This window comes from Ceratosolen solmsi, unplaced genomic scaffold (assembly GCF_000503995.2).
Source record: "Ceratosolen solmsi marchali unplaced genomic scaffold, CerSol_1.0 scaffold10, whole genome shotgun sequence".
In the NCBI taxonomy this organism is placed as follows: domain Eukaryota; kingdom Metazoa; phylum Arthropoda; class Insecta; order Hymenoptera; family Agaonidae; genus Ceratosolen; species Ceratosolen solmsi.
Window position 1 is genome coordinate 15,599,351 of NW_011948412.1, and position 27,810 is coordinate 15,627,160.

General features: G+C 24.2%; 1 protein-coding gene across 1 annotated transcript in view; it reads right to left on the minus strand.

Moving 5' to 3' along the window:
* kuz (zinc-dependent metalloprotease kuz) overlaps window positions 1-27,810 on the minus strand; it is a 67,398-nt gene that overhangs the window by 22,783 nt on the left and 16,805 nt on the right. Inside the window, exons 2-3 of the mRNA XM_011503397.1 lie at window positions 7,186-7,446; window positions 1,883-2,077 (exon numbers count right to left, since the gene is read on the minus strand). Of these exons, the coding sequence (XP_011501699.1) occupies window positions 1,883-2,077; window positions 7,186-7,446 (456 nt within the window). The remainder of the gene's footprint in view (window positions 1-1,882; window positions 2,078-7,185; window positions 7,447-27,810) is intronic.

Below are 27,810 nucleotides of genomic sequence, written 5' to 3' on the forward strand. Positions count from 1 at the left end.
TAGGACACGTTTGATCAACTACACTAAATTCTTATCCAATGTTCATGATATGCTTGTCCATTGTTTTTTTACTATTTAAATATCTTAATTTTCCATAAATTTTTTACAAATTCTACGATAAAATTCGAATGCTAATTTTGCATTAAATAATTGATACTATTTCTTCAATTATAAAATTAATAATTATAAGATTACATATGTATACGCACAGATGTGCTACTTTTTCGCAACTATCCACGTTTAATAATTTAAGTAAATGTATATTAACTTCGGCTTTTCAATAGTCATTATCAGCTTATTAAAAATAAGTATTGATAAATTTTTTTAAATAGTGAAAAAATAAATATTATTATTCAATGTTCAATATTATTATCCAAATGATTATATGGTTATTATATATTGTATTTTAATATTTAAAAATTAGATATATACTCTCTATTATTAATAATGTAATATCGATTTGAATATTTAAAAAAAAGGCTGCGATTAATAATTGTTTTCAGTCAAATAATTTTCTCATTATATTCATTTCTTGCAATACACTTGAATATTATTTTATTTTAATAATTTTGAACCATAAGTAATTATTAAAAAATTGACGTAGAATTTTAATTTGTTATTAGCTTGTATGGATGAAGAAATGTGTGTATCAGTAGTATAAATTTTTTATCATTAATTTCATATTTCATTTTATTACTCACAGCTGTAGAAAGTTTTAAAAAACATTGTTTGTTATTATCTGTATATTTTTTTTACAATAATGTAAAAGATTGTTTAATTATATTATTACAATGTATTTAATTATATTTTATATTTAATTGATTAAGTGTTCATATTTTTACAAATTTCATTCACGTTGTAAATTCTATACTGACGATTTAAACTACAAGATAATAAGTTTAAACATTTTAAATTAAAGTATACTAAATAAAAACATCATATTAAAAATAAATTTAAGTAAAAAATCAAAGTTAATTAATTGCTTTTTGCATAACATTTATTTATTAATTATACGAGTTTGACAAAGGTAGCATAGAACAGAAATATTATTAATCACCGAAAATTATAAATGAGCCTTATTCAATTATTTGTAAAATTATAAGAACTAAAATAACTAGTATGTATTTCAATGCAATGCTTAATAAATATATTATGAACATACCGTTTCAAGGCAAATATTTTTTAACAATATAAAACATTTGCAAAAAAAGACACAATAGAAAACATATTGTAGTGCACATGTGTATAGAAGTAACAGATTGTTTTTTGCGAAGAATCGAGGACGTAAGAATATAGTATTAATATTCGTAAATTTTAGCAACTGAGGGCTAAAAGTTAACTACTGCATGATTATACATCGATTCATTGGATGAAAAAAAAAACTTTATATCGAGAAGCAAGAGGAGGTACAGTGTATGCAGATATGGTAGTATGTAATGCAGGGTGACTGTGTATTAATGCAGATAAAAGAAACCCTTGACGATAGTGTGTACAACTGTTGATACGATGTAAATGCATTAACTTTAAAAGGTGTAATGAAAAAAGTAGGTCTCTCGTTCGCGTTGTAATATTTTCCAACTCTTTTTACATCTTATACTCCAGTTCGATATAATTTTTATTATTAATATTTAGAATAATTGCAAAATAGTGTATAAAATTGCATGTTAAACAAATATATAAAATATAAAATATAAAATATAAAATACATAAATTTTCTATTTCTATTTCTAATTATAGACAATATTGTAGTTCAATCGTATAGATTATTCGTATATATCCTTTGGCTTTAAGAGGCTTATATAAGAAGTCAATGAAAATTATAAAGCTGTCAGCAACATCTTATGGAACGAGACACGTATGTACCTAACCTATAAAGACTTACCTGGTCGTAGACGCTGGTATGGATCTTCGACGTCATTCTCGTGATAAATGACGGAGTGGAGAGTTTCGTTGAGTTTATGCCGAGGAAAATAGTAATGCGACTTTTCAATGTACCAGGCACCGTCGCGCGGCGATATTATCTTTCCATGGAAAATGCCATCGCTTATACTACCGAACACATGGCTACCTGGCTCTCCTGTGAATATAAAAGAAAAATGTTGAAATATTGATAATCACTATTAAATAGACAATTATCTTTAATTTCATTTTAATTAACTATGACATACTACATTTCACTATTGAAATTCAAATAATAATTATTATCTTCGAGCATCCATTAAAAAAATCTATCTAAATTAATTAACATAGCTTGTCGGATATATTTTTCTAGTATGTGAATAAGTAGAGTAGTGGTAATCTAAATCGAAATTAATCTTTTTTAAATAATATAATTTTATATTTCGATGAAAGCGATAGGATCTATGTATGATCTGTAAGTCGGTCTTGATTAAATGCATTGAAATATAATTTGTAATTATTTTTAATATATTTTTACTGTGTATAGGCCAATACCTATTCAACTGTTCTATTGTTTCTTTTATAGCGATCCAACAAAAAAATGAATATAGATGAAATACAACTCAATAAAAAAAACAAAGTTACTATACTTATAATATGCAAGCTGCGTCAATTTTGTCAGTATATTTTTATTATAATATGCTGCAATAAATGTTTTTTATTGTATTATTTTGCATATGTCGCACTTTATTCATCTTAACAAAAAAATTGCATAAAATATTTGAATCTGAATTAAAATATTTTTTATAAAAATTTTTAATTATGAATTTTGAGATTAAGAGATAAATATTATATTCAAACTAAGAGAAATCTCGATAATATAAAAAAGAAGTACACAAATATAATTTTTCAAAATAATAAATCAATTGAAAAAATAAAATTCCAATAGTACATAAGTAGTTTGTATATTGCGATAAATTGCAATTTAAACTGAGTTTGTAATTACATACAGTCAAATTCAATAAAATTATTCATATAGTATAATTTGGTTGATATTTTATGGCGAAATTAAATGGGCATATAAAGAAATATATATAAAAGTATGCATTTAAACAAACCAGTCAAGTAAATAATTGTAGGTGTATGCAGAAATATAAATATTAACAATAATACAATGAATTATTTATTATTCTAGTATTTATTATTTATATATGACTTATTATTTTCTACTTATTTCATTTATATTCCCTGAAAACTGGTAGTCGCAAGCGCATTTTTACTAATATATAATCAATATTATTTTCTATTATATGTCACTCGAGCTGCAATGCACCAGTATTAATAGATTTAAGACAGAGGGAAAAATCAATCTAACTAACACTCGGTTCATCTCCATCAGCAAAGAAGAGTGCCAGCAAACCTACTTTACAGTCCCGGTTGCTTGCTCCTCCCTGTCGGCCTTATCGGCTTCACTGCCACAATACACACCAACCAGGAAATGAACGTATCCATCTCACGCGCGCAATCTCTCGCTCTCTCGCTCTATTTCTCTCTCTAACATTAAAAGTTACAAATGTTATGAAATGGTACGCATGCCTGTAACAGTTAATAGGTCGACTATCGTACAGATGTTGGGGGGGGGGGGGGGGGGAATTGAATATATCACATATGAATACACAACAAAAATGGCATAAAATGTCAATGGGCATTCATTTTAGATAATATATGTACGCTTTCTATATTTAAACTATATATTTTAATACAAAACTGAGAGTAATTCAAACTATTGAGAACTACTAGACTTTCTTATACGTGATTATGATTACACGATCGTGTTCAAAATTATGAGAATTTACGAATGTGAAAAAGAGATTGCGCAAGATTATAGTATAAAAATTTTTTTCTCTTTCTTCAAATATTTACATATTACTGATCAAATAACAAAACAAAATTATTGATAAATATAATGCCCGTGATATATCACTTTATCATATAATCACATATAATAATTTTGTTTTAGTATATTAATTAGGAGTGAACTTTTTGAAAAACATCAGTTCTACTTTATAAAAACAGCATTGCAATTAAGAATATTTCTAGTGATGGAAAATATTTAGTTGCATATTTGAATAAGAACAATAATTTGTAAGTTTAAAACAAAAATACTTTTAACGTCATTTTAGTTAAAGTCGAATTTCTTTATTTTTTGCATTACGAATAAAACTTTCTTTTTCTATTATGAAATATGTATTTAAATGGTCGATACAAAAGAGAGAATCCGGCTTATATGATTATTTCAAAATATATATGAGATAGTTCTGTCTATCACTTACACTTATGGAGCTTACGATCATTAAACATGTTCAAATGCAATTTTTCTCGTTACATAAATCGAAATTATTATGACAAAAATTAGATATATAATTCAGTATACAAATATGTTTGCACATTAAAATTATATATTTGATTAGATAATCAAATATTTCAACTTTTATTATTATTATGGGTAAGAAATAAGTATTTCATATAAATATAACATTTAGAATAGTATTATGCTATGTTTTGTTTTTAATTTTATTTTCTTTTTAACTATGTGTAAGCTATGCTCTATGAAATCTTTCCAATTGAACCAAATAGGAAAATTATAATTTTTTTTAAGATATTTCTAAACTTAATTGATTATATATGATAAATGTATTAAGTACTTAATAATTAAGTTAATCCATTAATAGTTTAAAAGTCCATAATTACTAAGATTACTTATAAATAAAAATAAAACAAAATTTTTCAATAATAATGATAAATTATGTTTTTTTACTAAAATTAAATCAAGTTTTCTTTAAATTTTGATTACATTTGTCTTTACAAGTGATAATTATAAGTAATTTTTGATATATTGCCTTTATATTTTTATTACTATATACATAAAATATAGTATTCTAATATAATACAAGAATACAATAATACAAGAATAAATATAATATAATACAATATAAAACAAGAATGTATTGTAGTTTTATAACAAATTTTAATAACTTTTACAATATAAATTCTTTAATTCAATATATACTGCATAATATAATTTACTCGATTTGTGGCATCTATGTATATATTAAATACAAGTCCTTTTAATTTAAACTATTAATTTCAAAATTCAGTTAGATAAGTACCGGATGAATAATTGGAACTGAAAATATAAATAAATTACTTTTGCAATTGCGAAATTAGGGCATTAGATGATATATCTCTTTTGGCAACTATTAATAGATAAAAATATAGTTTACCTACAATATTTAAAAAAATATAAAATGAAATACACAGTGTGACTCTTTGACAATGATAAATATTCTTTTAATTTCTCAATTAAAAAATCAATATTTCCCTTCTTGTTTTTATGTTAGCCTTAAAATACAATATACAATAGAATAAAATATTTAAAGTGTTGTCTTTTTACTCAAAAAAATTTTTTATAGCTTTCTTTCTTTTTATTGAGAAAATTGAGAAAATTTAGAAGAAAATTTATTGAGAAAAAAAGAAAAAAAAAACAAAAAGAAAAAAAATTCTTTCACATTGAGAAAGTCTTGTTTAATGTTTTAATTAACATTACCCTCCATTGTTTATGCTTTCCGATTGCAATACATTTTTATGTATCAAACTCTTGGCGACAGTTGTGACAATTTGAAACAGCATCTTATATTCAGATATTGTACTTCTTCAGTATTTTAGAAGTTACATTTATATGTATGACGTCAATGCATTACGCATCGTACTCGGCTAAGATTAATGAAAATATTGCTTATCACAAACATTGTTTAATGCCACCGCATGCGTCACGTTGCACTTAAAAATCTACGCCGTATTTTTTCTGTATACTATATACGTGTTACTTTAATATAAATAATTTTATATGTGATTATCATAGACATTTGTCGCTTTTAAATCAGAAAAATATTTATTCTTAGATTTTTTTAGTATTTTTGTATTAAGAAAAATAATCTACTATCAAACTTCTATAAATATATTTGACATTTGTATTGAAAAATTCATTAAACCTATTCTGCTAATCTTTATTTGAAAATTCATTTGTCATTTTCTTATTACGTAACAAAAATCTAATTGCTTTCTTAATATGATTATAATAATTTCAGACAATATATTAAAAACATATGAAAATTGACCGATACCATTTTTATCAATTTTATTAATTTTTAAATATTTATACATTTGTAATAATACCATAATAGATACAATGTTAAGGGATAAAATTAAATATTGATTTTTAAAACAGTTTAATTAGTTGAAGTGAAATTAGATGTACATTGTGATCCAGTTAGTTACATATATAAATTGTATATATAATGAAAAGTCTTTATTTAAACCTTTTTTGTTCATACAAAACAGAGTAAAAATATATTTTTTAATTTAAAATTACTACAAAAGTTCCGTGTATTTTAAATTTGTACATTGTATAAAATAAAAAGTTTTTTTAACTTACATATACAGAAGCTTACAATTAAATTAAAATAACAATGAAAATTAAGTAATTAACAAAGAAAAAAATATATAAAAAAATATGGAACAGGTGCATTAATAATGATTCTAAATCCATACTTACTTTTTTAATAATGTATTGGATAAATTTAAATAAATATTATGTATGTATTTAAAACTAAATAAAAACTATAAATATTAATTATTTAACCACAATTAATGAAGTTTTTATATGTATTATTTAATATTTAGATATTTACTTTACATTTAGATAATATTATTAGTTATTATTAGATAAGAGAAGTATTTATTAAATAATATAGGTATTTTTGAAGGTTAATAAAGTTTCTCATTTCTATATACAAATATATTCGCGTTTTGTAAAATTTATTTCTATATTCAATATATAAGAAAATGTTTCAAAATATTTTTAGAGCTGTTAATTTTTTTCTATAAAACTGCAAATACATTTAAAAGAAAAATATTTAAGAAACTCCATATGGTTTGAATTATTTTATATTTTTTATTATGACAATTCACCATGTACACCCTAGATCAAGTGCTATGTGTGTGAAGTTACGCGTATGTGCGTGCGTGTATGTTCGTGCGTTCGTAAGCGGGTGCTTGCATTTTATTTCCTATTAATAACATTGACATAATTTGCTGCTATAGCTTAATAAATTAATGCAAATATATAAATGGAAATAAAGTGCCGAACATTTACAAATAGTAAAAAGACCGGATAAAAATGAACAAATCCTAACGGGAGATAAGGATAAATGATTAAAAACATACCTATGAGGTGTCCTTGATATATGTGCGAGGTGTCGAGGTCTTCTTTTTTGTTGCTGGGTCCGACGATGACGAGATCGGTGCTGAAAGTAGTGACGTCGCGTTTGAGTCTAACGCGAAAGTCTCTGTTATGAGCGCGAAATTTAAGTGTGACCGCATTGTCATGAGCAAGTGATCTCTTCGTTCTCAGGTGACTGCGATGGATCTCCTGGGTGTCGTACGACAATGGCTCATAATGCCGGATATACTCGTTCAGTCGTCGCGCTATAACATACCAAGACCAAGTTTTAATATTGGCAGCAACTCCATGAGCGATCACATCTATTATTGCACAAAAAATTGCATTTTTATGCTAAAGCAAAGGATAGCTAACATTATGCTGCCCTTCGTTCCATATAACCGGATGACATGTTTCAAATATAATTACAAAACACGTATCCACCATGGAATTTTATTATTTATCTTTTGCTTAGTATTAAAGTACGACTGAATGATAGCTTCTATTTTAATTACATTTGTATTCTGTAGCTTCTTATTTCTTGATAAATTGCCATTTGTTGAGAATTGGAAGCATATAATTTTTAAGATATATGTACTAGACATTATCTCATTCTTTATATAATAATATAGATAATAATTAAAAATCATTAAATATCAATTAAGAATATTCTTTTATGTTTATAGAGATATAATAATATACAAACGAATTGCTTTTATTTTCCAATTCTATTAATACTGTATAATAATTATATCACAATTAGAAGGTTATAAATAATTGATTGAAATCGTATTTTAAAATTTACTTAATTGTTTATGTTCATATTTGTTATTACATATACTTATATATGCTAGACGTAGAATATTAGCTTTGTATGTTTGAAGTCGGTTAAATTAGTAAACCAGTATTTGTTATATATTATATTTTAAAGCCAAAAATATGTAAACATTCACTTTCGTTTCGACGTGAACTGCTTAAAATCTATCTTTTCATTATTCCAAAATAAAATTAAAATGAAATAGATTTCATTTATTGAGATTATTCACTAATTAATATTAAAGTATATAAAGAACAGTTTAAAATTGTTAGTGTTTATAATTGAATATAAGATCGTATAATAATAAATAAGGTACATTAAAATTAAATGTTTATATTAATAAATTTATTTCATATTTATTGTATATATTATTCCGTGTTTACGTCACATATGTAAATATATATATATATATATATATATATATATATAATGATAATACAAAATAAAATAATTAAAGTATGAACGTTAAAATATTTAAGAAAAATAATAGTATAAATAACTTAATTTCTTCTTTTTTATTTTAGCTACTTTTCACTGATATTTAACTAATTTTTAAATAATATTTAAAAATTCTTCGATTTTAATTTTACGTTCATTTTTCTACAAATATTATTTTAATGTTTTCTTTGTCTACTTATTTTATATACTAAATTATTTTAATGAATAAAAATATTTATCTATAATTTAGGGTTTAAATTTAAATAGCAGATTATCAAAGTTTTGAACGAATTTTACATTAAGCTAAACGAAATTCTAGGCAATAAAAGTATACAGTGGTCGAGGTTTATCACTATAATTAATGACGTGGAGAAAAACGGTCGATTTACTGTAGTGTCTACCATTTTAGCCTTGATGTATATTAAAATTTGTCCCAATGAAAAATGTAGATAATAAGATTTTATATATTTAGTAAGCAAGATTCGAGAAAAAAATAAGCTGGAAAGGTATTTGATCCAATACGAGTGAATAACGAAGGTGTAAGAAAAGATTCAAAAACACTTAATACAATCGATTTGAATATATAAAATTTTTCAAAGGTTTGAATTGATTTAATTTTTATTTATTCACATGGTCAATTTACATTTACCAGCTATGTTTAAGTTTTCCTCCGAGGCAATTTATTTATTTATAAAAAATCGAATTTGAATATTTTGCATGTAGGAAAAGAAAAATAAATTCTATAAGAGGTAACAAACAATACGTAGTTTCTATTTTGAATGAACGCGCGTAGAATATTTATATGCATTTACGAGATATTATTTGAGGATGCAACAATAAACGTGACCGGATGTAAAGAGGAGGAGCAATGAAATCCGGAAGCACTACTAGATTCCTTTTCCACATTGATACTACTCATGATTTTACAGACCAGATTATTAATTTGTATTAAAATGTTTTGTGTTCGTTCTTTCTCTATTTTACTCGTGTTTGCCTTTAATCTGATAGGCAATGACAGTTCATTTTACTTGCTGTAAATGATAATGGAAGTGTCGTAAATAGGTAATATCATTGTCTACATAACATTAACTTTGAAATTTTATATTAATACTCTCTTTTCATTTCATGTAGTGAAATTCCACGTGGCCCTGCCAATTCCCTCACTCTTGTTATGCCATTCCTCTTTATTAATATTTTCTGTTGTAGATCCCTCATCGAACACTATATTGTTGATCACCGTTGTTTTATTATAGCTTATTACTACGAGTACGTGTGTAATTTTGAACAAGCCAAACAAAATTAGTAATTACTACTTTAATTGGTTATTATGTAGATATAATCTTTGAAATTTCAATTTTTGATTCGGTATAATGAATTAGAATCGTTATGAATTTTAATTAAATATTATTCATAGTGAACAATTTTCCACTTTAGACTTCAGATATTATGTTCATATAACAATTTCAAATTCTAATTATATTTTATTAGACTAACCGATACCTTAATATCCCTACAAATCAGTTTTACATAACAAATTAATATATAATTACTTTAAAAATATATTTATTTTCAAACTGAAAATGCGGAATAAAATATTAATAACTGATACTGCATAAAATGGAAATTATAAATAAATGAAAATTATAATATAAATGATTAATTTATTAGTAGTATATTAATATCCTAATAATATTTGTAAAGCCTACAAATATTTCAAGTTCAAATAATTTAACTCCCGTACAACAATAATAAGAAAAATCTTTTCAATTACTATTACAATTCATACAACTTGTCGAAAGAATTTATATGAAATCTTATTGTTGAATAGTAAATCGTAGTTAAATTAGTAAAATCATTAAAGAAAGAAGGTGGTAAGTCTTCTTCTAATTTTCAGTCTTAATGAGTTAATAAAAAAACTAATATTATGTAATAAATATAATTCGTCTAAAAATTGATAAATACAAAATAAATACTAGCGACAAAGAATTAAAAATTTATGTAATTTAGTTAAGCATTTTTAGAAATATTTAAAATCACGATTACCTCCGAATTTGAAAAGATTCGCTTTAGTATATAAGAATTTATCAAAAGTGATTTAATAATATACATGTTATGTATATAAACACATTGAACAAATAAAATCTAAGAAACTGATCTTTTTAAAATCTAATTTATATTCAAAAGCTAATATACTATACTATAATATTCTATATGATTTACCCATAATCACAACTATAAATTATTGTTGACATTATTGAGGGATAATTTCCATTATTGGCGTGTACCGTTAATATTAATGTGTTATTATTCTATAGCATATCAAATAATTATACTTTTAAATATTTGAAAATTAAAATCTTACTGATCAAATTTCTAATATATGAAAATAAATTTATTTAATTGAATAATTACTTTTAAATAACCAAACTTTTAAATAATATAATTTTTAAATATTACTGATATGTTCGATATAAATATCGCAGTAAAATATCATTGATCCTAAATTGAATTTTCTTAAATTATATAAATCACTCTTTCTAAATGCAAATTTCTATCAATAAATAATTTTACAATTACAATAAGAATCTAGAAATTACTATTTCAAAGTATTTTTTATTAAATCAAATTATCAGATATACTATGACATTTTTTCACTATAACATTGTTTTAATTTTAATCTTATTAACAATAGTATAAAACAAAACATATTGTTATAAAAAATTTTAATTTCTCATAAATGTAAAATGAGTTATTAATAATGCAGATAAAGCAGAATATTATTATGTTATTTTATTAGTTCTTTTTACTTTATCTATCTCTTGCATAGCTTTCACTTTTAATTAAATTGTAATAAGCACTTTGAAATCTTATTTAATAAAAGTTTTAGTGCCCTTACTTTAGTGACTCCGAACATCCGTAGTTGCTGTATCCTCAAGTTAGAGTCTGTATGACAAATACGAATTAAAAAATGCTTTGATAGCTGAATATATATCAGCTATAATAAAACTCTGTAATATATCTTATTTATAGTACGTAATTTTTCTATCTTCTTATATAGTTCAACAAAAATACTTCAACTGATATATGAATCCATCAAAAGAATATCATTTACGAAGTCTTCTGTGTAAATTAATTGAATATACATTTTAATTACGTTTTAATTATAATTTTTACTAAAAAGAGAAAGATCTAAGATTAACAATAATAATTTTATAGAAATTTATGATAAAAATAATAGTAAAATGGAAGATTATATTCATTTCATGAGACTCGATGAAACAATTATATTATATTAGATGTTTATGAATCTGATTTATAATAATTAATGCAGTCACCTATAATTATGTATAAAAATATTATGTATAAAATTAAAAATATGTATAAAAATTATGTATATTCAGATATTGAATTGTCTATTACTTTGTTTACTGTTGTATGCATTAACTCTCAATTATCATTAAGCTCAATTAATTAGCATTTTATTTATATTGTAAACAAATTTAAAAGACATTAATCAAAAAATTACTTTTGTTTCAAAAATTAAGCTAAAAACTATTGTTTTTGCAAAAAAATAAATCACATTACATGAGTAACAATATATAAAAATTAATACAAGAGATCTAAAAAATATATATACAGAATTTTTATAATTGTATTAGAATTATTTTTATGAATTTTTTTCATGTAATAAATAATTAGATTATTAAATATTAGAGTTTCATGAAAATTATAAATCATACATGCATTAAGAATTTAATTAATATTCAATCAATGCTAAATTAATACACTATCTAATACTAAACAAGTTATTACATTTTTCACAAGATATAAACTGATAAATTGAGTTATGTTCTATCATATATTTATTTCATTATACTTTATGTACTTGGTTATTATTTATTAAATTATATTAAATAATAATTTATAATGTCTAAACTTAGCAATACATATGATATTACAATTATTCAGTATGGTATTAAAAATATCTATATATTTTTCGTTGATAGTTATAATTGTTTAGGAATTACTTTATTTAAATAGACTTAAATATACTTTAATATTTCATGATATACAGAAGTTAAGCATATTTAATTTCGATGATATGTTGGAATAAAATTTTTTCAAAATAATTATATATAAATAATTAATACAATAGCATTTTTCCTATATATTTTTTATTAATATTAATAATTACAAATAAGTTAAATAGCAAAGCTTACTAATAATATAGCAAGTATTATTAATAACGTTGATAACCTTTACTGACAATATTAGGATTTATAACTAAATTTTATAAATGTTCAAGTTCATGGTGTAGTTAACGATTAAATGTAATATTTATTACGATGAATAGATTATATCATAACATTAATAATATAAATATAATAATATAAATAATTATTATAGGTTTTATAAGATGTTGGCATGTTTAAGCTATTAGAAAAGAAGGATTGAATAGAAAAAAGCATTTTAATTTACTTTATAATTTACTTTTTAATATATATAAACTATTTTATAGTATGTTAACTGTAGTACAGGAGTGTAAATGAAATCATGCACTGCAATAAATTATAAATTAGATTGTCTACTATTTACATACATAAACAGTATCATTTTTACAAAAAAGATAAACTAATAAGTTATTGGCTCGACTTGATTTTGTTCTCATTTTCTCATATCACTAATATTCCATTAATAATCATTGTTGATCAATTCAATAAGCATATACATATTTATGTTATATATTTATCAAAAAAAAAAGTAAATTTAAAAGTAAAATTAAGCTTTTTAAAAAGCAATTTTGCTGTTTTCTTGGATTCTTATTTTTCATATATCGTAACTTATTCAATACTTTCGTAGTTCCTTCAATGTCAGTATATATATATATATATATATTCTTATCACTAAGTTAAAAGAAAAAAAGGCTATGTTTGAGCCAACAATACAGTACAAGCAGAAGCGACATATTTCTCGAGTTAAAGCACGAATTCAGTTTATACTGGCACTAACTCTGACATCCTACTAACTAGAAATTTATCCAAAATTTGCTTCTTTACTTTAAACGCAATATTTAATCCAAGATAATAGTAAGTTACATACATTGTTTAAAATGTTCTCTGTTTTTATTTTGTACTTATTGTCAATAAGGGGCATATAACTTTGTTAAGAAAAACTTTTATATGCAGTATATGTTTAGTATTATTATTATTTTTATTATTATTTTTTTTTTTTTGACCTGTCACGAAATGAGTTAAATGTTTAAATTCATTATTTCAAATTAAAATATGATAAATTTTATTAATTGAAATTTCAAATCGGTGGAAATAATATAATACAAAATATTTGTACTTAGATATTAAGATCAATCGTTATTTAACATTCAACTCGAATTTTTATACCCGATTTATCATAAAATGTTATCATTTATCAATAGCAAATTTCTGTACAAAAGTAAATTGTCCAATTGCTAATTGCTTCAAGAGTGATAATCAATTATAATATATTGGGTCATGAGGCATTTGTAAATTGGGCATACTTATGAGCAAAATATACACTATGTGCAGAAACACCAATGTAATATTTAAGCTTTCAATAAAAAAATATTACTATTTACAATAATCCAAAATCATAAAATATCAAATATATTTATACATTGTATAATATATTTTTTTTATTGTTTATTCGATTTATTTAGCTTAATATTTAAATCATTCTTTCTTTCTTTTACTTACAAAATTTTACTTACAATTTTGAAATTGGAAAAATTTGTAATGTAATACTTCAATATATACAACCATGGTATCTTATTTTTTTTCATAAAAATATTATAAATACTACATCTTATTTACATGTTTATTTAATTTTTGTTTAATTTCCATTTATTCATATTATAATTTTATTCAATTTATACTAATTACTAAATTTAATACCTCCTATTAATGTACATTTATATAAAGTGTACAATTACTATAAAATGAAATAATCTTATGATTATTTATTCAAAGGTCTATTAAGAATTTAACTCTTTCACTTTTTGCAAGTATTTTCTCTGAATTGATGTTCATAGAATTAGTATGCATATATATATATATATATATATATATACTATATTTAACAAAATATACAATATTTACAATATATCCGTATAATAATATACGAACTGGCACTTCAACCTGATAAAAGAATTATTTCTCCTTTTTATTAACCTTTAAATATAAAATGATTGGGAAAGTTAAAAAATATTGTTTATTTAAGAAACTTAAAAATACGCGTCTACATTATTATGAAGTACGATTCACTTTTTAAGTATATTTGTTCTATATGATATAAATTTATATATTAGCTGACATTTATAAAATCAAATCATATTAGATATTATCAAAATAGAGTATAACCAATAAATACATTATAAGTATAAATCAAACATTTAAAAATGAAATATTAAATCCATAAAGAACAATTAAATTTTTTTCAATTATTTTATAATTTATAATTTCATACTCGTGAGGGGTGAGGGTTCAATTAATTTCCAAAATCTAAATTTCATCTAAATTCACATCAGACACCTTTTGAGCATTAATATATGGAAGTGTAGTAGTCATTATCTAAAACTGTAGACATTGAATAGATATTTAGTGGATTTAAATCAGGATTTTAATACAGTTCGCAGGGCCAGCTCTACTGACATAAAGAAAAGAAGATTAGAACTGGTAAGCCTAAGTTTCCGTTGCTGACTACTGCTAGTAAGTAACAGTCGAGTGTACATTCATGGTTGTGGTTAAGAGGATCGTATAAGCCCCGGAGACACGACCTGTTAGATCCTTTGTTCTGTATGGCTTATGAGTACATTTCTCCCACTTTTTCTCTATTTCTCTACCATTCTCTGTTATTCAACCTTACCGAGCGTCGGCGAATCGTTTCACATAAACGAAAGAGCAAGGCTGTTCCGTCGCGATCGATTCTTGTGATAGGCAACGCAGCAGAGGCAGCGATGCTGGAAACCCGTTCCACATAGATAACGAATATACACACGAGTGCACTGCTGTTCCCTAGGATACGACATCCAACTAGTTAATGTATTACTAAAATAATATGTTAATTCGTTTATATTCATACAGCTAATAATTCGATTAACCTATTAATTTTGAGGAAATAACGATCTATGTTAATATAACTGACACATCTATAATTGCAGAGAATCGAATAAATTCACAGACATTTTTATTATTTAGATATTCGTTAGGTAATATGAATTATATATGAAACATTAAGATCGAATATAAACTATATAAAAATTAAACATATGTGCGTAAAAAAAATTTGTTAATTCATTTCTCGTACACATTATGTTTTATAGATATTATAATTATATTAATCTAAGCATTTCTAGCTTTAGTTTCTTATTCAAAAATAGCTATGATACTTATATTAATAACTGCGACTAATCATATTTTTATTATACAATGAAGGCATATTTCAGTACAATACTTGTTATGAAAGTAATGTAGTCAGAGAATATGTCACAAGTGTTTCATTATTGCTTTCATCAAGATGACTCAACTTTATACTGCTGACCAGTAGAGTATAACGCAAACTGCGAACTCGAGAGAGAAAGTAGCTACGCCACAATTGATAAATCTAATGTCGAGATACCACTCTGTTAAAATGACCGATTCACAATTCCAATTACAGTGATCGATTTGTTTCTTCGACTTTCTTAACTGGCTTACACATCATCAGTAAACGAAATAATTCTTTATACTCAAAAATTTACATTAAATGGCAATTTTACTATAGTATAATAAAAAATATATAATACATTATATTATATATTATAAATATTATAAATGTAAAATATAATATATTATAAAATTATTATAATATAATGAATTTGTATACTTTATTTAATTTTTTTAATTTATGTATTCTTTATTGTATAAACTAATTTGTTAATTATTATAGAAAATTAATTATTAACTGGCGATATCAAGGCTGTCAACTTATCTAACTTAGTATCTTAATAATGAAGACATTAAAGACCGTGGAGGCCTATAATTAGGTATTCACAATTATGAAATTGTAGATAAAAAAAACTAGTAGTAGATTACTTATTTAATTCTGATTGTGTCATATATATCCAACATAATATATAGTTATAGCCCAAAATTACACTTGATTTCTTGCGCAGAATAATTTTTTAGAGCAGATATAATAACTAATTGAAACTTGTAAGATGATAAACTTATAGAGTACACATTGAGCATATTTAGAACTTTTGTCAATCGTACCTAATAAGGTTGTAATAGGTAAAAATATCTAATTTACACAAATATGAAAGTTATCGTATCAAGAGTATATTATTAAAATTATATAAAGTTAAATTTACTTTTGAAATCATTAAACATAATTGTTAAATAATAAAAGATTTCTACAAATATATACACATATAGTTTTTTACTATTTAATTAATGGATTTACATTGCATTATTGTATTTGTTACAACAAAAGAATTTTTATTTTTATTTTATTCGAAATGTTATTAATGGGTTAGATATATAATTTATATATTTTATAGATTTATATTTAAGTGAGATATTAATGATTATATATATATATTCCAAAATATTAATATACAAAAGATTTTTTATTTTCCAACATAATAATGTAATGCAGTACATTCAATTCGAAAAACTTGTATACTCACTGCCTGAGGGTATCTTAATAATTGTTACTGATTAATTGTTACTATTTAAATAATAATAATGATATTTATCCAGTATAAGTGCTTTAAAATATGTAATTACTTATTAGATTTTTTATCAAAAAAGTGCTTTAACAGTACTTTATGCTAAGTAGATATAAATAAATAAATACAAGAGAGAGAGAGAGAGAGAGAGAGAGAGAGAGAGAGAGAGACAGATAGACAGACAGATGATGAATGATGTCACTTTATGATAAAGGGTAAACTACTGGTGCGCAATAATTTAAGATTTTAATCCGACGACTATGAAGAATAAAAATAGATTCCATGTCATTAAACTATAGCTGTTCTACCGTTAAATACTAACATCTTGTTTTTCCTATATGAGAACGTCAGTTTAACTTGAACTGAGTTCTACAACCTGACAGAAGCCGAGGCGAACAAACTCCTGTGGAGGTTATTCGCTTTCCTTTGCCACCAGACAACCTTTTCCCCCACCTTGAAGAACTCCCGAAGGGTTTTATGAGACCAGTCGACGTTAAGGACAGCTATTCCCGCCTTAGATACTTGCTTGGCTTTCCCCCCACCCACCTTGCCTTTTCTTATATCCTTCCTTTATACTGTTATACTGTGTCTTTATTATTTCTATCTTTATTCCTTTAGGGTAGCAAAGTCTGAGTAGGTGGATTTGTCCAACGATATGCCAAACTTTTACATCAGCCCTACGACTTTACCACATGAAAGGCTCGTTCTACTTTTCTAATGGCTGGTCTGTTAATACTTAAAGAAATATCTTTATGAAAGTATCTCTAAAATATTAATATGTATACACTAGTCTTCAATTACAAATTTATTATTAAGGTTTCTAAATAATTATTATCAAACAAAAACAATACTATATAGAATATTACTTTTTATTACATTTTCTTATCTAATTACTCTATTAAATACTAACATTAAATAGTTTTTTAAGAGTTTATTGGATACTTTTTATATAGTGATAAAGTTTTTATAGAAATTTAAATATTTTACCTTTAAAGAATTAATTTTTGCAATAATAAAATTAAGATGGAATAATTGATGCAAAACTATTAATAGTTAATGAAACAATTTTTAATCAAAATTAAATGTAATACTTTAGTATCTTCATTGTTTAAAATTTTTAATGAAATAGAATATTTCAAAAGAAAAATTTTATTTATTCAAAGTTGCCAAAGTATTTTTAGTCCTTCGGCGATGGGAGTCTGATAGAGACGGCATAAATTAATCGAAAAAATAAAAAATTTAATTAACATTCTCTCAAAATTTAAAGGAGATAGTTTTTGGAATAAAGAATCGATTCACACAGTCGTGCGAGTTTGATCAAGAAATCATACAAAAAATTAATGGAAAAATTAGCGATATTATACAAAGCTGACTTATGTTTTAATTATATTCATATAAACTAAATTATTTCCCTTTTTGATAGAATACATGAAAATATTGCATTGGAGCATTGAAATATAAAGATTCGAAATTATGCTACATTAGACAATTGATAAGATTTACTTAATCCGTCATTATAGAAATTTAATACTATAGAATTAAGCTTATTTCTGAAATAGATTTATTTTTAAAATTAATTCACATTAAATAGACTTACATTCACGAACTTAATAAAATATTTATGTTATTTTCCATACTTTTATGTTATAAAGGATTATACGCATTAAAATATATCAAATTTATATACCTATGAAAAAAATTAATAATTATTATTATGAAAGTTGATAACTATATTGTTAAAATATACGACTTTTATTGTAAAATTCCAACATGAAGGATAAGAAAAATTATAATATATCTAATAAATTAAATACTTCATTATAAAAATTCTTATCATTATAAGAATATAGCATTTCATTTAAGATAACATCTCAATAAAACGTGGAAAATAACGCTTAAGATTAATTATAATGGTATTTTAAAAATTATGAAAATAATAATCTAATTATTATAATTTTAGAATATTTTATATTTGCTTTCATATTTTTATCGAGAGGAATGTAATAAAAAATGTAGCTTTTCTAGTAAAACATATAAAAATAATAAAAGTGTACTAAAATTAAAAATGTTATATTAAAAATTAAAAATAATCGACAATGTATTGAAGCTGAATATTTTCAGCGAACAGCCAATTCGAAAATCCAATATTTACTGCTCGTATGTATCACTATTCTAGTTCTTTATTTTAGCCATGTAACCCGGAGTACAATTTTTTCGGAGAAGTAATGCTTTATTATTATTGAATAAAGATAAAAATGTTTACATTATTTTAATTTTAAATTCATTAAATGTTCAGTTTCATAAACTAACACTATAAAGATTTTTTTCACGCATACTACTATTATCCAATTGAGTTATTTTTTTCATAGCAATTTTTCATAAAGAATATTTCCAAAGTAATAAATATTATTGTCAAACATGTAATTTTAAATATCAACCAAGTTTTTTTTTTTAATTTTTGTGTGGCTGTAATTTTTTAATGAATATTTAGAGAAATTGTTAAATATATGGAATAATGTATAACGACAAGTGAGATAAAGTAAAATATTTGAAAGCAGAAATATGACTTTTTACGAGAAATGAGGAAAATACGGTAGCATATAGCTGCAAACGCGCTTAAAAGTTTTTTTCTTGAATTTATTAGCTATACATACAAAAGTAACGTAAAAGTCTTGTAAAATTCACGAAAAAATTCCAACAAACCAATGCTTGACATATAATAGGCTACTAAATCTTTCCCTCTCCTTTGCGTTTACTGCATATTTTCTTCTACATTATTTCTGAATTTTTGTAGATTAAAACAATAATGAGTCATTTTTCCGACTATAGAGATCAAGTTTCGCAAAATTATATACGTAGTTGTAGTTTCTACAGTACAATTGCAAATTCTAATAATTATACAGAAAAATTATTTGATTTGATGTTAATAGTAGTATAATAATACTAGTAAAATACTAGTTCTATATTCGATTCTATATTTCGAAACTTCACTATTCCTTTATTAAAGTGGTTTACAAATTACAGTTAATAATAACTAGTTTCTCATTAGTCGTATATTTAGTTATACAGGCAACCATAGAAACTTCAATTTATAAAGATTTTAAAACTAAATCAATTATTTTAATGCATATATTATATATTTACCATTCAATAAGTGCGAGAGTTTAAATAAATTACTAATAATATGATCCTTGATATCAGTTGTAATTTATTTCAAAATATTTTTATACAGGAATAATAAATTTATTGCATTTGAATTTTAACAAGAATGGTACACATGCAAAATAACAATAAATGTAATTTTCTAAAAATATCTTTCGAGCATTTTCCCTGTTTTATTATCCATATAAATATGAATTCCTTTTGGATATTTTTTATTATAAAACAGCTATTTCGGCAGAATCTTGTCTATTGTATATATTTTGCGATATAACTACATTGTCACGAGGTTGTAATTTAGAAATGAATATTTCAATATCAAAAATATTGTTCGTAGTTTTTCTTAATATTATTTCTTATTAGCCTAAGTACATTACCGAAATCTTATTATATTTATACATAATGTATATCAATTTACACATTGATATTTACAAAATCTATATATTAACTAAATTGTTTAAAATATAGTAATTATCAAGAAGTAGGTAGTTTTTACAAAAAAAATTTATCGAAAAATAGGTCATAATGAAAATTTGTATATACTACAAATATAACAATTGAAGGATTCATAAAAAGAATAATACATTATTATCAATTATGTCTATGGAGTATGGGTATAACATCAACAAAAAAGAAAATGAAAATCACTTTCGCAGCAGCAAAAAATATTACATTTTTTAAAATGCTTGTCATAGTAATAATCTTTACCTACTTTCCCAATTAATAAAACTGTAAATATTTAAGATTAAGCATATTTATTATATTGTAGAATTGAAAATTGTTTATCGTTCATGATTTCACCTTATTTTAGTCTTACATAAGTACAATTTCTTCGATTGTTTTACGAAATTTTTTCATTTCCAAACTATTAAATTTATGAATATTATTGATTGTCTGTTTATCTATTTAGCTATACATCCATATATTAATAAAGATTTTTTTCTTTAATATTATGAATATTAATTTTAAATTAATTGTTGTGTATGAACTTTAAGCTATTATTGTATAATCTTAATATTAGAGAGAAACACTTATGCGATAATGATTATTATTATAAAATGTCAAACACTAATATTTCATAGTATTAGTATCAAACATTAATATACATCCAAGCAAATGATTAACAATTCAAAGGCAGCACATTAGCCTCTCCCATTTCATCGAATCATATTTCCATATGTGACGGAAACGTCATATGGCAGAAAGACGATCGAAGTCCAGCGGTCACGAACTTCGTTGCGTGTAACGGACAGAAATTTGGAGTTCCGCGAAGCAACTTCGTAGCGATAGCGCGGTTAACATGCGCACGCCAAATAGATAAGCGGATAAAAGCTAATGGATGGAGAGGCTTTATGTCGTTACTAGAGAACGACCGTACTCTAGCGACTATTTGTAGCCGCGGATGTGCACGTATAAATGCATATATACCCTCCTAGATTCATCCCCCGTACTGTTCTCCACTTTCCAGGCAATCAAAAACGACTCCTCACTGCTTACATTCATTATTTCTTTGATTGTCAAGTAATTAGATGAGAAATATTGACGTTTGATAAATTATTTCAGCTTATTCTACCTACTTCAAATTATAGAAAAATACTTAATTGTCTATTCAAATATTATTTACGAAAAATGCTTGTAAATTGTCAAATTCTCGATTTTTACACATACAAATTTATCGTGTATGTTTAGTTAAGGAAAACAAGTTGTTTATTTTTTACATTCTGTTCATTAAATATTTAGACTGTATACAAGGATAGAATATTTATATGAATATTTAATAAAATAAAAATAATTAACTGTAAAACATATATATTTAGAAATTAATATATTATACTTTTTATTTAAATTTAATCTTTCTAATGATAAAAGAAAAAATTTATCAAATATTATTTAAAATTATATTTTCAATAAATTATAAATACAAACAATTCTTTCATTAACATAAATAATAATTTTCAAAATTATTAAAAATAATTCATAACTTTAATAAGATTAGTAGATATAAATTTAAATTAAGATAATTAACATTATATATATATATATATATATATATATATATATATTTAATATATATAATATATCTGAAATATACATTTAATTTAATACATATGCAACTTCTGTTAATTAATAATTCTTGAAGTCACTAAGTGTAAAAAGCCATTATAAAACTTATTATTGAATATATGATCGTTGAATATATATTATTTACAAAAATAATTACTTGAATTAAAAAATGAAATTTTGAATAGCTTTAATTAATAAGTAAATTCAATAGCCTCTTAACGTCATTAATTAAATTATTTATACCTAATAATACTAAATCATTTTCATAAGAAGTATGTTAACAAGCTCTGCCTGTTATATAAAAGTTAAAATATTTTAAAATATTATATCATAAGTTTTACCCACGATTTTATTATAAGTCAATTATACTTTTAAAAATCTTTAAATTCTATTTTTTTTTGTTACTTTTGTTAAATAAAAATATTTTATCTCAATATAATAATAAGCAAAAATTTGTGTAAAATATCCTTTACTTTAATACCAGTCAAAATACTAAATTTTGATATATTGTATGTATGTCTGATTAAGTGTAATGTATTTTCCTTCAAAACTCTATAGTTTAAGATGTAAATGAATAAGAGAAATCGTATTGATCCCCGATATCCCTATTTCATATAAGCTTTAAACTTTTATTGCGCACCCTAATGTAATAATTAATTTAAAAGGTTCTTCCAAAAATCAAATAAAAAAATTTCATATTTTTTTTAAGTATTTAAGATCTGTAATTTAAAAATATACACATATCTCTTATTTTTAAAAACCAACAACAGTGTTGCAGATAATATATCAATTGAAAATTAAGAAATGTCATTTACTGCAAAATAGAATATTTTTAAATTCGATTATTACTTTTATACGAATACTCGGAAATCTCAATATTATAAAATTTAATAAATATTTTTGCATAGAGTCAAATTAAAAGATTTTATAGATTTACTTAATAAAAAATACTTTATAAAAAAAAGATGAGCTACAAGTAAGATCGATTTCTTTTTGTTTACTTTTGTAAATTAAAATTAGGCTCGCTGTAATTCTAAGAAACCATCGGGACTGAGATGCGTCATTCAAAAAAAAATTGTAAGAACGAAATGTATCGAACAGTTATCAACAAAATTAGTATCAACATCGTCTACTAGAAGAGTTTGAAAGACATGAGTCATTTCATCATATTGCAATGGAACAAATTAACGTTAGCATATTGAATAATTTGCCGTCATACAATTATAAACGCAATTATTAAAAAGTCTTTTCATTAATCAAAATGGATTCATTGGTTAAAATTTAATGTCTAAAATTTAATTTATCATGAATCGTTTCTTTCCCTTCAAAACATTAATAATAATAATGATATAATTAACCATATAACAAAGAACGATAGCTTCATTTTCGGAAATCAAAATTCATTATCGTTGAAGAATTTTAAATACGTAATTCAACACGAGACAAAGATATTGTCTTTGGTTTTGAAATCAGCTACAAGAAGTTGCAAAAAGAGATTGTTTGTGCGTGTGCGTGTGCGTGTGCGTGTGCGCGCGTGTGCGTGTGCGTGTGCGTGTGCGTGTGCGCGCGCGCGTGTGTGTGTGTGAGAGAGTAAGGAAATTGGAAAAGAACATGGGAGAAACAAAATAAAGTGAAGAACAATAAATGCCAGAGTAAGAGTCAATAATTGAAAAGAAACAGCTCGACTGCAAACAAGCCAGGATAGTGTTCGAAGTTTTATCGTATTATCCTGTAACCACTATTAAAACTCTAGCGTCATCATTCGTATGTAACTCCGATAATTATATGAGTTGACATAAATGTATCGGTCATGCGCATGCGCCATATATTAAAATTTATTTGTTTTTTTTTGCTATTGTTAATATTCGAGACAGTTATATATCCGCGATTTACAATCCGCCAAATACCCCTGATACCACACGCGCAACAAAAGAAGTGAATCTCGGCCTACGTCGGAACGTACTAGGAAATCGCAAGCTTATCGCAATTAAGCTTAGCAAATGCAGAAAAAGTGGTATGTAGTAGAGAAAACGCATTACGCGTTAGAATAAAATATGTAGGTGGCAGTAAGCCCAGGGTAAGACGGATAGTGCTCTATCTGGAACATTTCCCGTATAATTAAGAATACATTTATCAGATGTACATTGTTAATTTTTTTCAATTAAAGATTTTTAAAAAGTATATAAGTTAAAAATAATATTAGACCAATACAATAATTTATTTAATAAAATATATTGTACTTATAGATTATATAAAGTGATTATTTGAGACAAGAGCTAATTTTAGAGCCAAATATGGTTACGTTTGGAATGAAAAAATTGAATTTATACCCAATTTATTAGTAATCCTTAATTTTCTGATTAGCTAAAAGCTAAAATATAATAAATGCACACGTGTTGAATTTTCTATAAGTGTGTTCCATCTACTTCGCGATTTATTAAAACACGAAGCGATAAATGTCTCTGAACTCAGGAGCCTTCCGCACATATCATCGGAAATGAAGTACCGCTCATGGAAGAAAAAAGTTCGATGGAAATTTTGTTTCCAGTATCTCCGTATCTCTTCCAACTTTGTATGAGCATTGATCACATGACCAGTCACAGGATATCGACTGTCAAGCGTTGCTGCAGCGTCCACAAGCTTTTATTGCTCTTACGAAGGTAGTTTATATAATGCAGCTTTCAGCGCGCGTGAAACTCCTACTCGATGGCAGTGTATTGCTTTTAATATTGGTGGTCTGTGAAAACGTTATATAAGCTTAATGTATTGCAAATTATAACAATAAGTATATGTTCATGTTCGTGTCCATCTTGACGATAAGATAATCTATTATATTCTTGGGAAACATCATTTTGCAAGAAAATCGTTATTTTATCATATAAAATCATACGATTTTGTATATTCTTATTAATTAAGAAGGATTGGATGGCTGTTATTTATTCGTTTCACATTTAATTAATTTATGAGAAATATTTCAGATATATGGTATAGTACAAAAATTTATCAATATTTTCAAAATTTATTTAAAATTTAATTTTCATAAATTTTTAATTTTTAATTTTTCAATCTTCAATCCAATTTTCTGTCATTCTTTGTTCTTTTTTAATATTAATATTGAATATTACAAAATTATCTAACAAATCTAAATAAAAATATATTGTTTTGAATGGCTTTTATATATACGTTTTATCAAATTTTTGCGAAAGGATGTATAAAGCATATTAATTAAAATATTTCAGTGAAATTAATTCAAATATTAGCAAAAAAGAAATAATTTAGTTGACAACATTTACAAAATATGCTTATATATATTGTTATATAAATTGTCTATAAATCGTCCTTTGTACAATATGATTATTACTCTCATTTTCTAATTGCCGAGGTTTGTATTTACTAATCATAATAACAATTAGTTACAATATAGAAAACTACATTTTTTTCAGTTCTGCTTAACTAGTGCATAAATTTGATCTTACGTAGGAGAAATACTTATATAAGTTATCAATATGGTTCACTAATGGAAAAAAAATAACAAAAATAATTGAAAATGAGATAAACATAGAGTAGAACAGAGAGAGAGAGAGAGAGAGAGAGAGAGAGAGAGAGAGAGAAAGAGTGAGGGAGGGGGGAGCTATAAACGAATTAAAATATTGAAGGTATCATTTATTTGAAATTGTTATTCTTCCCGCTGATTTTACGTAACAAAATTAAAATCACTTCCATACAATATTAAAGATGAAAAATTGCAACACTCAAGCATGGGATGTAGATGTATAAGTATATAATAAGCGGAGAAAATATCGACAAAATATGAAGATAATATAAGAATATTACCATTATTGCTATCAAAGCTAAAAAGAACCAATGTTTAACTTATTTATAATAATTTACATACAAGTTACATCTAATTAAAGTTCAATTCGTTATTATTTAAATCAAAGTTTAATTTTACCATAGAATAGTAAATTTCTTATTATTAAAAAACAATAACTAATGCTCCAATATTAGATATTTTGTATAAAAATGTATTCATTAGTTCAAATACAATATTAAATAAGTAATAATTAATTTTAAAAAATCCGCTTAATAAATAAATTTTTTTTTAATAATATTGATATTTTATAAATAATTTATTTAAAACGATGAATTTTATTAATCGAATAAATATGAAGAGTCTGCCGTGTATTCGCGAATGCAATTGCATTTATTTGTAGAATTGTAGAATATGTAGTATGGAATTATATTAACTTTGAATTTGCTTTGTATTGTAGGCATTAACTGCAACAATGTTAATAACAAGTTATTAAAGTAGTAATATAATTTGATTGAAATGCTGAAAGAATTCATTACTTATTATTTTATGGCTAAATGCATGCTTAATAATGTATTAAAAAACGATAATTTTCTTATTAAAGCTCGATTTTACTTTATATATTGAACCTGAGAGAGTTCAAGCTCTACGGAGAATGAGCTTTTATATACTAATCATCACTTATTTCCTCCGTTAACGAAAGTTACCATACATCCAATGAGAAGATAATCGTCTAGTAGATCAGTACCCGTCATAATCACTCCCTGGCCCTGTTATATTGCCTCTTACATGTGCAAACATACAATTTCACATAATAATCGACAATCTTATTGGGTGGATTAAATTTTACAACCAAGTTAATTATTATACCGTCGATAGAACAAGTAATGCAAATTAACTTTGTAAAGTAAGTATAAATAAATGTTTTATTTGATCTAAGGGCTTCTGTTTTATATTTCTAGTCTTATATTTTGAATGTATAAATAAACTATATAGAGATAAACTTCTGAGGTGTATTTATAGAACTGTAAATTTTTAGTTTTACTTTTAAAAATTAATGTTTTATTTATACTTATCATTTAAAAAAAAATTAAATATCATTTCGTGTTATCGATTTCAAAAATTATCGAATGGAAAGAGATAATTCTTATTCGCAATCATAATTCTATAAGCTTCTATAAGCACAAAGTTACAGAATATCGATAAAAGTGAAATATTAGCTTAAAAGAGGAAAATTTAAAAATTATAAATCAGTCAATGTTTTGCAATTTGCAATTTCATTGACATATCTATTTACTATGAATACAAAGTACATAATAATCGTATATAATGTTAATGCTTTATCATGAATGTTCTATCAAACGAGACATTGATGTGACAGTTACATTTTCTTATATACAATGCAGATTGAGCAATGAGATCTTATAATAACCCAAATTTTCGCACCAGTTAAGTACGCTGTAACAGAACTTAACATTTAACTTAGCTTTATCCTGAAGATAATAGAATAACGAATGCAAATTCACTCAATATATAACAAGCACTAACGGTACTACTTGTAACGGCGCAGACAAATAGCAGCACAAACTCTATGT